At 37.9% G+C, this 18,437-nt stretch overlaps 1 protein-coding gene across 3 annotated transcripts; it reads left to right on the top strand.

Moving 5' to 3' along the window:
* The first annotated feature begins 12 nt into the window (after window positions 1-12).
* sez6l2 (seizure related 6 homolog (mouse)-like 2) lies at window positions 13-17,406 on the top strand. 3 transcript variants are annotated; one of them, XM_044332296.1, is made up of 19 exons: window positions 14-135; window positions 900-980; window positions 1,177-1,305; window positions 1,413-1,628; window positions 5,734-5,870; window positions 6,569-6,761; window positions 7,426-7,611; window positions 7,717-7,900; window positions 8,752-8,915; window positions 9,637-9,831; window positions 11,130-11,268; window positions 12,209-12,405; window positions 12,586-12,780; window positions 13,688-13,882; window positions 13,984-14,175; window positions 14,488-14,526; window positions 15,453-15,570; window positions 15,709-15,820; window positions 16,055-17,406. In XM_044332296.1, the coding sequence occupies exons 2-19, from the start codon at window positions 923-925 to the stop codon at window positions 16,082-16,084; spliced, it is 2,679 nt and encodes an 892-aa protein (XP_044188231.1). In that variant the 5' UTR covers window positions 14-135; window positions 900-922; the 3' UTR covers window positions 16,085-17,406. The 3 variants fall into 3 exon arrangements, with proteins under 3 accessions (XP_044188233.1, XP_044188231.1, XP_044188232.1); XM_044332297.1 differs by lacking the exon at window positions 14-135 and adding an exon at window positions 170-322; XM_044332298.1 differs by lacking the exon at window positions 1,177-1,305 and having other exon boundaries at window positions 13-135.
* Window positions 17,407-18,437: the final 1,031 nt, after the last annotated feature.

The following is an 18,437-nucleotide window of genomic DNA, read 5'->3' as shown; positions in this document are numbered from 1 at the left end:
ATAGCCGAATGCGTCAACCACACAGTAACCAGCGAGGGGCATCTCACCAGCACAAACCCCGCCGTGTTCCCGGGGCCTAAAGCAACAGGATACAGTCCAACAAAAAGACAACAGGACGCAGCCTTGAAGACAAAGGTAAGCGGCAGGCACCTTTCTACGTAGCTGAGATGGTGTCACAGTAGTGATGACTGGTGCCAAAATTCGTCCTCCGCACAAAGAGGGCCGGGAGAGGTGCGAGTGATGCTGCCTCGTAGAGCCCCATCATTTTGACACACACCAGGCTGGTATTTTTACCGAGGAAACGCCTCGAATAACAGCGGAGGTGCTTTTTGACACATTACCATTAACCGTTTAATGATAGAATAAAGGTTTACAGTCTACCTGCGGCGAAGGAAGGCAGTTTTGGAATAGCGCATTTTCGGACATGCTATTGCAGATTTGGATGAGAAAATGCAAGGGGAAAGCCTGAATATTTAACCTTCTCTCGGATGCGATGTGTGCTTGTTCCTTTTTCGTAGACCTGTAAAAATAACTTTTATTTAATTGTTAATTTTAAGAATCTTCATCGTATGATATGAATGCATATTTTCCAGATTGATGGAGCTGAGCTTTTGCAGTATTCACATCGCATTTATCCTCTAATCCGAGTCATTGTGGCCTGTGTGATGTAAACATATGCTGAATTGCGAGAGAATTTCCCTGAAGTTGTCATGAAAGAAATGATATGACTAATAATTTGCTAACTAATGCCTCTCCAGTCAACATGGATTATTCATGTGCCTCTTGCTGTTATTATCAGCTGTCCACTAATAAGCAGTTACATGACAGTATACAAGATACAGTAATTATTCTGTTTACATGATCACAGTTTGCTAACCTGCTCACTTTAACCTTCTCAGGTCATTCAGTTTCATCCAAAGCCATGGGGTTCACACAACTTGCTGTGATACTGTCTGTCACCATGATCCACCTTGTTTCAGGTAACTGCATGTATGTGTGTGCATGTGTGTATGTGTGTGTGTTCTCTAATGTGTCCCACCAGAATAATGCAGAGTGTTTTGTTTATCTTAAACCTAGAGAAAAATGTATTTTCTATTCAGTTTGTTTGCCACATTTTGCTAATTTCATTATATTCTGGCAAATAACATATACAGTAATTAGTCCTGGCTATTTCAGGTATGAGCTTTATGACTCCTGAGCCTGATACACCACCAACATCAACCCCAGACTCTTACCCTCTGGGTGACCTGATCCATGCTGCCCTGCAGAGTAAGGAATACTTAGGACAGGCTTCTGCGGGCACAGGTACATTAACACAGGTCTTTATGGCTTAGGAAATGCAGCTACAGTACGATGTGGGTGATTGCTCATTGGAAATGACACACCTTAAATTGAATGTTTGGATTCTGCAGGTACTACCACCAACCCAACACAGGCTGTGCCTGGGCTTGGGCAAACCGAGTCTACAGCAACAGTCATATCACCAGGCCTGCTCACCACAGCTTTAAGCTCCTCCTCTGCAGCCAGCCAGACAGGATCAAGGAATACCATGTCCTCGCTCCCCATAGAGGAGGAGACAACTACCACTCTGATCACTACGACCACTATAACTACAATGCACATGCCAGGTACCTGCATGCCAACACCTGGCTTCCCATGAGTCTTGGTTGTTTGTTGATGCTAGTTGATATGGTTCTGATAAACCAACGTGAACAAAAAAAATGCTTGAACAAATAATTCAGGATCTCGCCTGTGGCTTTGGAGTTGTTCAGATTTCGGTGGCGCCGGCAACAGCAACAAATTCCTCTACTGAATCACTTTGGTTTCCGTCACAACTTCATTCAATTCTCCTCTCTGCCTCTGACTCTTTGAAGAAAGGGTGACAAGAAGATCTTGACAGACAAGGTAACATGAAACAGTCATAAAATATTAATAGGTTACTCAGCGGGTTACTGTACAATGTGAGTTAGCTGTAAAGAAAAACATGCATGTACCTTATGTTTTTTTTTTTTAGAAAACTGCAACACTGTTACATAACCAGTGACTTAATGCTCATTGTTTAGCTATTCAGTCAACATAGCTAGCGCTAATAATGTTAAGTGTTATTCTGCAATATATTCAGTATCCAATATTGGTTTTAGAATTTTAGCTGTTTGGTAACAGTATTATTTGAGAACAGTCTAAAGTACAGACATGTTTGCCCATGCTTCTGGTCTTATTTCAGCAAAATAACATGTTTTTTGTTCCTCTACATTTCAGGATTCATTCTTCAAAATTGTGAAGAGACATAAATAATGCACGGAGCCATGAACGGTGATGAAGAGATGATGAAGTGTTTCCCCTATCTCTCCACCATAACCCAAAACAAGAAAACACACAAGAAAACACACATGAGATCTGCAGAGAGATGATCATACAGCCACCTTTATCAGTAAAGTACTTAGATGGATGTGTGCATCTTTGACCCAGATGATGGTTAGCATTGCTGGCACTGAAGAAAGTACACAGGGCATTAGTTTATAGTCTGTTCCTGTGTGGGCAACTGCACCATGACCACATGAGATTTAAATGTACAAAATTTTGCAGTACACTGATGAGCTGAATCCAAGTAAAAAAAATACTGATTTATTTCCCTCAATGAAATCTGTATCAGTCACAAAGGACAAGATGTACGGAGATAAAGAGAAGCTGACGACTTTGAAGATTTTGAAGCTCTGAGACAAGTGAGGTATGAATCATACAGGAGGGGTTTGGGCTCAATATCTACAAGAATTTTGTAAATGAAATGTGTCCATTTTCATGCGACACATTCACTGTTACTGTCCTCCTCGTTCACATTGTCACATGAAAATCTCTGTATCCGGAAGAATCTTGACAATAAAGTCTGAATGCACTCTCTCTGTGTTTTAGTTATCATTACAACAAACAAATACATACTAATCAGTGAACATGCAAACAACTTATTAACTGAAGAAAGAGCAACCAGGTGAACATGAACACTGATATCATCACTGTCATATTCTAAGAAGAGAGGTATTAATTTGACAAATCAGTATGAGTCAGTCAACAATGCCATCATGACAAGAATACTAATGAGGGGTGGTGAAGAACAGAATAGCATTCAAATGATTGTCAGAAATGCTCTTAAGTGAGAATTTCCTTTGGCTCAGGTACCACAATGAGTATCAGCACTCATCCACCTTCAATGAGAGTGTTTACTCATTCTGGTCATGAAATAAGATAAGACTTTATTGATCCCCAGAGGGGAAATGCGCATGTTATAGCAGTGCAGGAAACAAGGAAACAGATAAGAACTAGGAGTAAAATGCAAACAAAATAAGAAGTCAAGTAAATGGAATTCAGTCTATGAATATTATACACATTACAATGCTTAAGCTATATACATGACCTGACTTGTGGATTGTATTTTTTTAAATAAAAAAAAAGGTTGTGCAAAATTTGTGGAGCAGTAATGGTTCTGGTGTAGCTATAATTATGTATGTATGTTATGTAGGTGAAGTAGTGACAACAAAATATAAATAAAATATGCAGCATTGTTATCTACACAGGTCAGCTATATTTCTACATATTTTAGTCCATGTACAAAAATCAGTTTGTGTGCAATAGTCGAGTCCAGAGCTCTGGAGGATTGGATCTGGAGTGTGTGGAGTGGGATGGAGGTGGTGATGATGGTGGTTGGCCTTCAGCAGCATTGAAAGACAGTATTACTATGACAGCTACAGATGAGAATTGAGGAAATGTGACTGAGGAGGTAGGAGGTGGGTCCGCTGATTTTTAGATGAGTGATCAGTGAGATGTGTGTGTTTTGTCACCTACTTCCTCTGTGATTCCACAGTTTTTTTATTGTGTTTTTACTGGAGATTATCGATTAAGCCGACATTTTCACTAGCCTATATGGCAACACAATTGTAGCTTAAAGGAAGAGTTCAACACTTGAAATATGCTTTCTTGCCAAGAGTTAGGTGAGAAGTTTGATAAAATGTCTGTGGAAACAGCCAGTCAAGCTCTGTCCAGAGGTAACAAAATACACCAAATAAAAGTTTTTGCACTTAAGTTGTTGTGTCGATTAAACAAATTAGATATGACCTGTTAATAATTGAACTTTAGAGGTGTTGGAAGGCTAAGGCTAGCTGTTTCTCCCTGCTTAGTCTTTATGCTAAGCTAAGCTAACCAGCTGCTGGTGGTGGCTTCATATTTCCTGTATAAAAATGAGAGTGGTATCAATCTTTTCATCTAAGTCTTGGCAAGAGAGCAAATAAGCATATTTCTTAACATTTAACTTCAACTCTGAAATGTACATTATGTGTTGTGGTCACAAATTATAATTTCCCTGCCATTAAAGAATTATTTGACAACAAACAAGTGTGTCCACTACACTTAAATCCAGTCTATTTTGAAAAAATAGCATAAAGGTGTTCCATCTAAGTGGCCAGATTTTACATTTTCTCCCACCTGTCTGCATGCTCAGTTAACACTGTCAGCTCCAAAAGTGTTTGGTTGCTTTCCCCTGATTGATGCTTCTAGCTAACACATTTTGGTTTCTGTTTATTGCTAGCCAAATGAACTGTAAAGCCCTTTCCTCTTCTGATGTCATTTGTTTTACAAGGGCTGGTCAATAATTTGAATCTACTCAAGCATAGCAGCAGTTTCAGTCAGTCATGCGGCCCATAAAATAATTGAATCCAAGGCAATCCAGCAGATCACAGCTTCATCTAAAAGTACAGTTCAGCCAGTACTCAGTGGTAAGGAGTCCATTCAACTGCATACCGCTACTTAGTGACGATAAATCAGGGTCAAGCTAAGCTCAGATTTAACTTTTCTGCCCCAAGAGGCCCTAGGTGATCTCAAATATCTCTTCATTGACACCACTCATAATAATCCAAACTTCTATTTTAATTTGATTATTATTAAACATAATTAATCATATAAAAATTTATGTTTTTACTTTTATTTGACACAAGACATAGTGATCCTGGCATTGTCAATGTTTAGGCCTGATCTCTTTCTTCCTTTTTTCTGGTACATTTGCTAAACTTTGCATTTGTACTTAACCTCTTAGTGTGGCAGAAGCTGGACCTGTTCAACTATTCATTCTTTACTTTTAGCTATTCTGACATCTCTGCTAGCTTGCTAAAAGCTTGTCACGCAATAGCAGCACGTAGTGTTGAGCTGTTGCCACTATCTCTATCTAGGTTGGTGGGAGGCGTTTCCTGTGCATTGGTAATCGTGACAATAAATATAATACTAAAAATCAGCCTCAGACCAATCTGTAATCCTATTGATGTGTTTATTTTCCTCCTAAACACAAATATGCAGATATTTTATCTTACCAAATCATAATTTCTTTTCCTTTTTTTTCAAATCAGCTGAGTATGTATGCCTCCTAATCCCATCTCATTCCTCGCTATACCAAAGGTGCACCGTGTGTCTCTGTAAAACTGTAAAATGTCACAATCCCCACATGCACTGGAATGCATACATGTTAACTGGCCTTTGCACAGTGCACCTTGATTCTCAAAAACATTTGACTGTGAAAATATCAGCTGGGAAAAAAGCTGAAACAGCACTGAAAGTGTATGAATATGAGTCATGATGCTAAAAAATAATATATGTTCTCTAAAGTGTTCCTGTTGTAAGTTTTAAAAACTTTAGATCTATTTCCCATCACGTGTTCTTATTTTTTCTTCCCCTGCATTTTCCGTTTTTTCACAGTCCAATGCAATGCAACTTTGTCGGCAATGGAGGATGTTGTTGAGTCACCAGATCCTGCATCATCATCATCATCTTTTTCCCCACTGGAATGCACCTACAGCATTACTGTGTATGCGGGTTATGGTGTGGAAATTCAGGTAATGTGTATTATTTCTTAAGAATCCATAAGCATAAATAATTTTTCAAATATGCACCTATTTTCAAAGACATATTTCCAATGTAAAATAAAGTTTTAATGTTTTCTTTAAACTGAATATTTAGGCTTCTGTCCTTTTCTAATTACTGAGAGGAATATAGATTCAGTACAAAAGTGAGACTTGAAATATGTTTTATTAAATACAGTCAGTGAAATTTTGCATAGAAATCTAATTAGATCTCTTATTTGAATGTGAACTGTGATATCTGTCAAAGTAGATACAAAATTTGAAACATATTTTACATTTTCAGTCAAATAAATAATTGCAGTGTTGATGCTGTATGTTGAGTGGCTAACGCGTTTACAGTTAGCTGTATACAAACAAAAAAAGTGTAGCAATATGGTCAATGAGCTGCGCTGTATTGATTCTTAGCTAATGAGGCTCAAGTTAATTGTTAGCAAATTGAAGCCAACACATTCACACACAATTCAAAAACCGCAAACATGATGTCTCTTATTATTTGAACAATAAATTAAGACCGTTTCACACACCATATCATGTATTTATGTTTTTCATTTGTTCATCTTAAAGGTGCCAAATGTGCACAGAAAGACTTATAGTTCACTTGCTGCTAAATTGCCTGGCAAGTTTAATAATTAAAGCTGGTTCTGTGCTGTTATTTCCTCTTTTCCCTCTAGGTGAGGAAGGTTAATCTGTCCAAGGAAGAGTCTCTGACAATCATGGGGTACGGAGGTGTGGGACCAGAGCTGTTGGCCAACGAGACCCTGATGAGAGAGGGTCAGGTGATTCGCAGTACAACCAATCAGGTGTACATTCACTATCGCAGTCTCCGACAGACCAACCATGGCATGTTCAGCCTCCACTATCAAGGTAAATTAACCCTTCAGGTTACATATTTTCCCCTTTATCTATTGCAGCAATGCTCTCTTTTTCAGGAACACCCTGATCACATTCACACATGGAAGCCACCCAGTACAACCACAGTCTGATTTGCTGACCACTGGGCAGCTCCACTGGAGCAGCTAGGGTTTGGGGTCACTTAAGTGGTGGTGATGACGGAGGGGCAAGTGCTGCTTTTCACTTTCCCCACCCTGATTTATCCTGTGGGGCCAGGGGATTGAACTGACGACCTCCTGGTCACAATGATGACGCATGAAAATTGTGAATAAGAGTTTTGACAGAATGGGACAATGGACATGACATAAATTGTAGAGATTTATGAATGATGATCACACAGTGCACAGAGAGAGTAGAAATTAGAGAGTACAGTCTTCTCTTGTAAATTAAAGAGTAAGGTCTAGACCTGCTCTGTGTGAAAAGTGCCCTGAGATGTCTTTTGTTGTGATTTAGCGCTATATAAATAAAATTGAATAGAAATTCATCATTAGAAGAAATTAAAAACACAAGAAAATATCCTTTTTGAACTTCCTAAAAAGCATTATATACAATATGATGTCAAGAGAATGAAGCACACGTGTTGCAGGTCTAACTGTTTTTTCCACTTCCTTCCTGTCTCTCTAAAACATCCTTTTAGCCTTTCTGCTGTCCTGCCCATTCCCCCTGTCTCCTGAGGGCGGCGGAGTGACGGTGACAGACATCCATCCTGGAGGTCAGGCACATTTCCACTGTGATCCAGGTTTCCAGATTCGCGGCCATGAGGTGGCTACCTGCGTCAACACAACACAGCCACACTGGAGCACTCCTGAGCCACAGTGTGTTGGTCAGTAGACTCATTTAGAAATAAATGTAACAAGTCTGGCTAGTCTTTCATAGCAGTGTGATTGTGACCGTGGAAAGTAATATGTGGATTATTATTTTTCCGTAGCTGTGTCTTGCGGAGGATGGATTCGTAATGCAACAGTGGGCCGGATACTGTCTCCACCTCCTCCATCTGTCAGCAACCACAGTAATGGAAACAACCTGAGCTGCCACTGGTTAATAGAAGCCAAAGAGGGGCACAGACTCCACCTACACTTTGAGAGGATTGCACTGGATGAAGATGATGATAAGTAAGTTTGTGTTTCCACTAATATGTGTATCACAGAATCTTCAATCATTTGAAAATTTGAATGCTCATATCAAATTCAGAATCACCAATGTCTTTTGTTTTGGCAAATGAAAGTTTGTATTTTTAGTTTTGGCATCTTTCCACAAAATTATGTTCCTCTTTCAGATTTTTGGCAAGTCAGGGACAGTCAGCAGCCCTCCCTTTATTTTTCACCACCTTCACTTAATGTTCCGCAGATCTGAGATGCACAAAGTTGTTGTCAATTATTTAAAGCATACCAAACTACTTCAAAATTGCACATCCCTAAACCTGTCCAATTTATGATAGACAGACAATAAATAAAATATGCTAAAACGATTCTAAAATATGCTTCGTTCTCTGAAATCCTGGGTACTACACTACCCATGATGCAAATGGATATTGTCTTTTGCCCAGACTGTCCCCATTTGACTAGTTAGACTGTTGCTCAGTTTTTTATTTCTCACTACTCTACCACCAACCATCATTTAATGATAGCCGCACATTATAAGTAATTACGAGTTTATTTAATTAATACAATTGAAAAGTAAACCCTTAGTTATTTTTCTTAGCTTGTAACTTAACCTTCTATTTAAGCATTACAAAACAATATTAGAAAAATTATAATAACTTAATTTCACAAATGAACAGAAAAATCTAGTAGCTTTAGTATATCCAAGACCAAAGCAATATAACTTTATTCACAGTCATGTTGATGTACCTTCAACTTATTATCCATGCACATTCATGCATTCTTTATTCAGACACTTATCATAACGTCTTCCTCTTTTCTTGGGCTTACCACCGCCCATCTTTGTGGTTTGTTCCTTTTAGGTTAATTGTGCGCAGTGGAAACAGTTCCCTGTCTCCACCGCTCTTTGATTCAGACCTGGATGATGTCCCAGAGCGTGGGTTGCTGAGTGAGAGCTCTACACTGTACCTGGAGCTCACAGCTGATTCTTCTTCCATCCCTCTGCTTCTGGCGCTGCGTTATGAGGGTGAGCGGAGAGACTCCGGATACTCAGCCTGCATCCTTTTCCACATTCAGCATAACACAAAGGCAGTAGCATAGCTGCACATCCTGTCAATACCTGTGTCAACATCCTGCCTGAAAATATGATAGATATAAGAATAGATGTGACACATTATTGAATAACAGGAACCCACCAAATATAAAAATTTAAAATCCTCACAGGTGATATGTCACTTGTTACAGGTTATTGATATGTATTATATCTGGAGTGGGAGTGAAGTTTAATAGGCAGCACTCAAGAAAACCAGTGCTTTCTTCTCATTTGCTGTTGTGTTTAAGAGGGCTATAATAAGCCACATAAGTGCTCACAGTCTGCCTACGCCTCAGTGGGATGTATTTTAGGCTTTGGAGATGCTTACCGTTGAAGCTGTTAGTGTCTCACAGCTGGGCTTTTTCTAGGAAAGAGGTTTTGAGGCTTTTGGTCATCCCAAGTGAAAAGCTACACTTCTCCCTCCTCAATTAAACAGGTATGGTTGCTTAATTTTGTCAACCACGAGAACAACTACTGTATCTGCTTCTCAACAGAGATCGTGTAGAATCTGTAAAAATGTATGCAAAAATGTAGGGAATAGAAAAAAAATACTTTCCTGGATCAGTGCACTCACACACATAACAGAATTATGTTTTTTATTAAAAAAAATAATTTTGTTATCTTTTTTTCTCCTTGTCTCTTTTTTTGTTTTTAGCTTTTGATGATGAACACTGCTGGGAGCCCTACATGCCCCATGGAAATTTCAGCAGCAGTGACATCACATATCAGCTAGGCACCACTGTTACCTTCACTTGCTCTCCAGGGTTTGTCATGGAACAAGGCTCAGGGACGATTGAGTGCATTGACCCCAGCAATCCCCACTGGAATGACAGCGAACCTGTGTGCAAAGGTAACTTTTGGGACTGAGCATCTGAGTGAATCCATTAATATATTTATCCTTATGAAATCAAATAGTTTTTATTTCCCTTATCAGAATTGCAATCTTTCTTATTCCCTGTCCACCCTTGTGTTTTATATGAAGTGAGAAAGTCATTTGATTAATATTCAAATTGAATTGTGTTGAGAGGCGTCAAGATGTTATAGCATGAAGACTACAGCCTCGCTGACTCTGTCATCTGCTGATCTGTTGGCATGCTGTGAAAACTGAGAGCAACAGAGAGACTGTGGCAGATATGAAACTGGCAGAGACATTGCACAGGGTCAGGGACTGGTTGAAAACACAGGTGTTATGCTTTCAACCAAGCGTTAAAGTGACAGAAAGACATTCTGAAAGCCATATGCTGTGTGGTGTTTTTGCTTTCAGTAAAGCACAAGAAGCTCACACACAGTGATGGAACAGCAGGTGGATGGTAGGATGTCAGTAACTTTAGCATTTTTTTGTTTTCTTGGTTTCCAGTGTTATGTCCTGGAAGTCATATCCTGCTCATATCTGCCTGTTATGCTCTCACTGAAAGATATTTGACAACTGTTGTGGTTAAAATGTTCCCAGAGGAGTGTGTGTGGGATGTCTTTTTATTCTATCACGTGTTTCTGTGAACAATACCTGGATTCACGCCACAGACACGGCTGGCCGTGTGTGTGGCTTCCTAGTTTCATGCTTGGTTGATGCTTTGTATGAGAGCAAGTTCTGGCATTGTATATGAAGTCAGCAGTATTCTTCAATCCAAATCTAATTTTATGCATTCTCACAGGCAAAATTGTTGGTTTGCAACCAAATACAATCATCACTGCAGTTTGCACCCAAGAGTTTTCATCTCCCTACTGGCACACTTTCCTAGCTGTTCGTATTAGGCCACAAGCTGCTGTGGTTGATGTTAATCTAATAGTTGATGGTAGATGTAATGTAATGTAGTAACAGTGTCAAAGTGATCACATTCATTAATTGATAGCAGAACAAATAGTAGACAACAGGCAGATGGCTGTTTTTAATTAGTCCAAGTGTAACTATGAAAGTTTTATAGTATCCACTATTTTTCCTTTTTAAGTGCTCTCTGAACTCTTTATCACCTCTTCTTCATTTCTCCTTTTCAAACTGTCTTTATTTGTGTTCTCACCTTCCATTAATAATTCATTTTCCTCCAGCTCTCTGGCTTTTCTTTTTCCAATTTCTGTTGTTATTTCATAATTCCCTTTGTCCTCCAGTCTGTGTTCTCACCTCAATTTCTCTCCTCTCTTCTCCTCTGTAAGCTCTGTGTGGAGGGGAGTTGACCGAGCCTGCAGGTACCATCCTGTCTCCTGATTGGCCCCAGAGCTACTCCAAGGGGCTCGACTGCGTATGGCAGATCCATGGTAACGAGGAGAAACGTATTGAACTGGATGTCCACATGTGAGTATTGCTAATTTAATTGGTTGGCAGTTAAAAAGTGACTAAATTAAATACTTGCATATTGTCATATTTATAACACACAGTAATTGAAAACTACAGTACCCCTACAAATATAATTACATAATCCCTTGACTTCACAGATGTTGCTTCTAATTTTTCTAATTTGCAGAACTCAAATTCTCACTGGGCCCAAAAGGTGCCCTAGCTGTAGGAGGATGGTTATCACATATATCAAATACTGACCTGGAAATCTAGTTTGGCAGTGTGACTGATTTTTATATGTAGGAGTACATGTTTCAAGACTGCATTATGCAACATTTTGTTTGTAATGCCATACACATTTGGAAAAAACTGACATATTGTTCACGCAAAATACTGCAAATAGTTAAATGTCTAAATTATGTAGTTATTGTTTATTGTGTAAAATTATGTGTCAAACATCTTACATGACAAGGGTTTGCAATATATTTGGTAGGTGAAACACTGCATGAAACCTTGAAGTCAAGAAAAGCATTAATAAGAGATGGTACAAAGGCTTTTGATGACATTTATTTGGAACATTTACTGAATAGTATGCCTGTGTATATTGTTCAGTAAATGTTCCAAATGAATTGCAAAAAATCTTAAATAGACAAAAATCTATTTAAACAGCAATTCAGCTTGTGTCTGCACTGCATATACAATTCAATAACAGCTCATGTTACTATTTTTTATTACTATTACTATTTCATTTTTAGCAGTTTACATTGTGATATATTGTACATGTGTATTTACAGATTTCAAATGAGTTATACTTAATGAATATTTTATTATTATGCTCTTTGTCCTGTTATTAACTAATAAAATGCATCAGGTATGTGGACTGCTCGTCTTAAAAAACAGAATCTCCCTGAAGTGAAATCTCATTTCTTTTTTTTATTCTTGTCTTTCCCTCTTAAAGTTTAAATATCCGTCACACTGATGTGCTGACTGTTTTTGATGGACGTGATCTCATGTCCCATGTGATCGGCCAATACCTGGGGTCCAGAGAGCGCTTCCAGGTTGTGTCTGGGGGGTCAGAGGTCACTATTCAGTTTCAAAGTGATCCAGATGATTCCAGTTTCATCCTAAGTCAGGGATTCCTTATACATTATCGTGGTAAGTGACTCCTAAATTAACTAATTTTATGGCGTAAAGTGTAAACATTGTGAATCTACACATCTTTTACATTTAAAATATAGATTATGTAAAAGTCTGTCTCATAATTGGGCAGGACAAATGAGATCATGACCAACCTGTTTTAATTTCTTTCACTGAATTGCTTTCTGTGTCGTGCAGAGGTTGAGCCAAATGACACCTGCCCTACCCTGCCTCAAATTGAGTTCGGATGGATCAGCTCGTCCCACTCTTCCCCTGTGAGAGGCAGTGTGCTGACCTATCAGTGCCAACCAGGGTATGACATCAGTGGCTCTGACATCATTACCTGTCAGTGGGACCTCTCCTGGAGTAGCAGTCCACCCACTTGTGTTAAAGGTGAGACAAGTACTTTAAAGATCTTTTCTCCACACAGAAATCTTTGTTAGGACTGAGACAGTATAGAAGCTAAGAGATTTGACTTTTTCTGAAGATAAGATCAGATGATGAGATATAAAAGATTCATGTTTTTAGTTTTATCATATAAGTCCAAACTAAACACATTCATATGTCACAAAAGAAATTGTTCAACAGTTAAGGAAATGCACTTATTCACTTTCCAGCGTAGAATAAGATGAGAAGATTGATACCATGTTAAATATGAAACCACAGCCAGCAGCTGGTTAGCTTAGCTTAGCATCAAGACTGGAATCTGGATCTTATCAAAGATCTTATCAATCTTATCTTTAAGTCCCCCTATTTAGCATAGTAAGCAGCACATAAAAATTTAATAAATAGCACACTATAATACTTATAAATGCTAAACAGGGGGACTTTGAGTAAGTGTTACCCAAAATCCGCCTAACAGTACCTCACTAATTAAATTGTTATATCTTGTTTGTTCAATCTGTACAAAAACCAAAGTGTAAAAACAACAAGTAATAGTTTTACAAGGGATTATGTACAAGAAATGAAAAGAAATGTGTTGTTTTTACACTTTGGTTTCCTTACAGCTTAAACAAAACTAAATATAACATGTTAATTTGTGAGCTTTAGAGGTCTTGGTAAGCAGATTTATGCAGCCTTTATGCTAAGCTAGGCACCCCCATCCCCAAAATCCCCATGCATGCCGTTACTCATCTCTTTCTCTCTCGTTTGCTGTTATCTCTCTAAGTAGTATCAATGTTTCATCATACAGTTGATGTAGAAATCATCCATGCTGTTATTGCTGCTCCTCTTTGTCTTGAGTTTTTTTCCCAATTGCAAGTTAGATGCTGTCATACATGTCCGTTTTTGTCCCCCACAGTCCAGCAGTGTCCTGATCCAGGAGAGGTGGTAAACGGAGCACGCTCAGTGCGCCCTGAAGCAGGTTTTGCAGTTGGAACAGTGGTCCGTTTCTCTTGTAACCAGGGCTATCAACTGGAAGGTCCCAGCCAAATCTCCTGCCATGGACGAGACACTGGCACTCCCAAATGGAGTGACCGCAGTCCAAAGTGTGTCTGTAAGTCCCTCTCCTGCTCTCTGCTGGTTTTGCCTGTCTGCTTATGAAGTAACGTTCAACTACATGACTGTCCTCTGTATGTTTTTTTGTGCTCTGAACAGTAAAATACGACCCATGCCCAAACCCTGGTGTCCCTGACAATGGTTACCAAACGTTGTACAAGCACAGCTACCAGGCAGGAGAAACTCTGCGTTTCTTTTGTTATGAGGGCTATGAACTTATTGGTGAGGTCATTATCAGCTGCGTTCCTGGCCACCCGTCTCAGTGGAACAGCCCACCGCCCTTTTGCAAAGGTGAAGCTTATCATTGTTGTCCACATTTTTATATACTGCTCTGGACTCTCTTTGATTTCATTTAAAAAACAGAACAGGAAAATGTCTGAAAACCAATTCACTGTGTCTGTGTTTGACTTAATAAGGTTACGTTTTTGAGTTTGATTACCAAGGTGCTTTTACCACTCATTATTTTAGTAATAAAATAAACATCAGCACAGAAATAAGACGAGAACTTCCACATGTAATTTATAATAATTTGTAATAATAACTTTATTTCCTCTGCAACATGAATATGTCTTATAATATTTCTTTTATCTTCATTTCACACAGTGGCATATGAGGAGCTTTTGGATGATCACAAATTAGAAGGTGATTTCATTTCTTCTTTTCTCCTATCTGATGCATATGAAGTCAAATAAGTCCTTCAGACATGATATTTAAAGCAACTATGTGCAGGATTTTGTTTTTTTTAAATTTGGCACCATCTAGCTAGTGATATTAAGAAGGACGCTGATAGATGCCGTTACAAAAGTAAATGTGATTTTTGAATTTTTGTTTTACACTGGACACGAGGGATACAATAGTGTTGTTTAACATTGGGCAATGTTAGACTACTTACATTTAGAAAATGTAATATAAGTGGTAATTGGTGTACTAAAAAGATACTCTTTCAAATTAAAGTTAAACCTGCAGTGTGGAACTTTTACATATAAATGAACATCCGTTACATCTCTCTGTATTTCACAGTATATTGGAGATTATATTTCTGGTGTTGTGTTTGACATTCCCGCGCTGGCCTGGATGAATGTATACTGCTGCTCTATGGGAAGAGCATGCATACTAGAGATTTCTGCTGGCCAACCCAACTAACTTCCAGTTAGCTCTCTGCTAACTTGAATAGGGATAAAATAATTTAATCGTGCAGCTCTTCTAGACTTTCCAAATGTTATTGGACCAAATTGATCAAATTCTGATCTGTCATTTTGCTGGGGTTGTGTGATGCTCAAAACAATTTATCCACCGTTTTACAGCAGCAACAGTAGCGACAGAGTAGGCTACAGTGTAGCCTATGACGTAAGCACCTGTCGACAGTGCTTTTATAACTACTCTCAATGCCAGAAGGGGGAGACAAAAGTCCTGCACTCCAGCTTTAAGGGTCCCCAGATTTAGCAACCTATTTTTTCATGTGTTTGGCTTACATTATGTTATCATTTTTAATGAATTAAAAGTACATTGTGAAGAGAAAACAAATCACAGTTGATAGAAGAAGCATCTTTTTCTTGACTTCTTCACAGTGTCCCAGGCATTCGAGCCGTCCCATCAGATCCTGAGTGAGAACATCGCTTTGGCAATAATTCTGCCAATCATCCTGGTCATCCTCCTGATTGGAGGAATTTACATGTACTATACAAAGTGAGTACCAATGTGACATCTAAAACTTGATTCACTTTTTACAAATGTCCACACTCATCCATCTCTGTGGTGTAGTTGCAACACTGCTTTAACTCTCTGTTCATGTGGTTATATGTCATTTCTTTATATCACTCACAGCATATGCAAACTAGAATGGAAGCCGCTCTTCTGGAAGTCTCTTTCGCACACACACTCCTACAGTCCCATTACAGTTGAGTCCGATTTCAACAACCCTCTTTATGAGGCAGGGGTGAGTATAAAGCTGAAACTTTAAACCTCTTTTTTCTGTACTTCATATTTGTTTAATTGAGACATTAAATGATTTTAGATATATTTATTTTATACATGGACGATTTCACAGTTTCAAACATGAACATTGAAATGGGTCCTTTATGTTTTTCTTAGAAATACTTTGTGATTTCAGAGCTTTGGTAAAACTGTATTGTTTTGTTTTTTAATAATTGCTTTCTCACTTTGTCCACAGGATACACGGGAGTATGAAGTATCCATTTAAAGGAGAAAATATCTCCGTGAGAATTAAAAACCACAAAAAGAATAAATTCTTTTGGAGGAAAAAATGCTTAGTATTGTAAGGCCTCACTCCCCTTTTATCACTCATTTTTACTTATCTTTCTGTTTTACCATCACTGTACCTCTGGTTATAGCTCTTGGTTATAGCACTGTATTCTTCTGAAGTGCTTTATTTTGATTTTTTTGCACTGATTTGGTTGTCTGCCAATTGTGGGTCCTACTTCACAGTCCAACTTCCTGTATCATTAGGACTGGTGCCTTATGAAGGGTAAGAAATTGACAAAAGAGAAGAAATAACAGTGTGGGAGGCATAAGAACAGGAAAGGAGGGGAACAGACTGATGGGAAATGGATTTTATTGATTAAGTTAAATTATTATGAGGCCAAACATTAGAAAACTTGGCAATACCTTATTTTTAACAATCAAAAGTTACAGTCACAAGCATACAGTACACGCTGAATGTTTTTCTTTCATTTTTAGCGTGGCTCATGTCACATTTTGAAAAGTATTACGGGAAGAATATTTTAATTTCAATCATGAGAGAAGTTTTGAGATCAGCAGTCATTTTCTCTCTTCCTTACTTTGTCTTTCTCTGTGTAACATACACGCACACACACACACACACACACAGATTGAATGTAAATATCTGACTTAATATTGACTGAGGTTGATATATATACACTAAATTAATATATATATATATATATAAGCCTCATATATACACTTATACATGGTGGCGGGAGGTTATATATTTTCATTATATGTATAATGAAAATTCAGTGCCAAAATATGTTAAATAATTTAATGTCCTTAAGTGTTTCATCTGTTGTTGCAATAGTGTTTACAAAAGGCAGTGTTTATTTTATTCTTTGCTGTTTCTGGAGTGCATCGTCACCCAGTGTCACATGACATAGAAGAAAAGGCGAGGACATGAATGTCATTATGCTTATAGCATGCACTGATTGTAAATTATATTGCTTCTGCTCAATCTTACCATTATCATTATAGTTATTGACAGTTATCATTGTTATCAGATTTGATGTTGTATGCACTATGTTGATGAAAAATTACAAACTTGGCTGCTTGCTGTGATGCATTATGTATTTATTTACGACTGATTGTTTGAACAGTGAATGTAGTCTCATTCGCTGTGCCACATGGAGGATCTTGGAGACTATTGCTTTGTAGACTTAATTCTTATCATCAGTAGCATTTCTTTGCTTCATATATGATACAACACATTCTTTTGAAGGCAGTCAATTATTTGCTAAACTGGAAATAAAGTCTCTGTTGAATGGTGTAAAACTTGTTGAAATGAGTTTTTATTTTTCCGAATAACAAGGCTGTCATACCTACATTGGCACATAAACAAAACTGTGTTAATGATTATATAACTCGCCCATTGAAAAGTCATGTAATATATATGAGATTATTTCGTACTTGATAGACATTTTTCCTTCACAGCAAACACAGAGGGGCAAAATACAGAGTTGGTGCATGATAATATTTTAGGTTTCACACATTAAGCACTGAGTTGGAAATTAAAATTCACCTTTAATTAGTGGCGATCATTTGTATTTATCATTATTCTACATAAAGATCATTTCTGTTATGATTTTGAATACACTCCAGACAACCATCATCTCGTTTAATTCATGAACTTATCTAGAGGTAAACCTATCTGCACGCCAGAAAAAAATAACATGCTGCTGTTGGTATTTGTTACAATCACACTAATATGAATTGTATATATTAATATTAAATAACTAATGTTATGATATGACTGTGCATTATTCATTGAAGTTCCTCACTGTGGCCACTAGAGGGCAGTAAAAGTCTTGATTCTAAATATACTTAGTCAACCATCCACAATGTCAAAGCTTGAGTCTGGTGTTAACATGTCAAGAAGGATAGACTAGTCTCTACAAGTTATTATTAAAGTGTTCTCATTGTTTTGTAAGAATCACACAAATATAAGTTGTTCATATTGAATCATTAGAGTGAAAATTAGTCACAAATTCAATATAGTTCCACACCTTAAGTCTCTCTTCTCAGTTTTTCATAAAGCAGTGGTTCCAGGGGGTCCCCAGCATAATTTATTTTCACTATAATTCCATCTATAAGTAACATAATAACAGAATCTATGACTATTTTGGTCATGGGTTTCATACACTTTCTGTAATAAAACATCTAAAAGCAAAAGTCTTATCAGATGAGGGACCGTAGTAAAATTTGTCAGTTTAGGGTCCTTGACCACTGTCATAAAGAATATGAGCAGTACTTACAGACCATTAAATCTTGAACTAAAAAGAAGACTAAAATCTGTTGAGTGTATT

This window comes from Thunnus albacares, chromosome 17 (genome assembly GCF_914725855.1).
Source record: "Thunnus albacares chromosome 17, fThuAlb1.1, whole genome shotgun sequence".
In the NCBI taxonomy this organism is placed as follows: Eukaryota; Metazoa; Chordata; class Actinopteri; order Scombriformes; family Scombridae; genus Thunnus; species Thunnus albacares.
The sequence above is the reverse complement of the archived record's forward strand: the minus strand, read 5'-3'. Positions and strand labels throughout refer to the sequence as shown.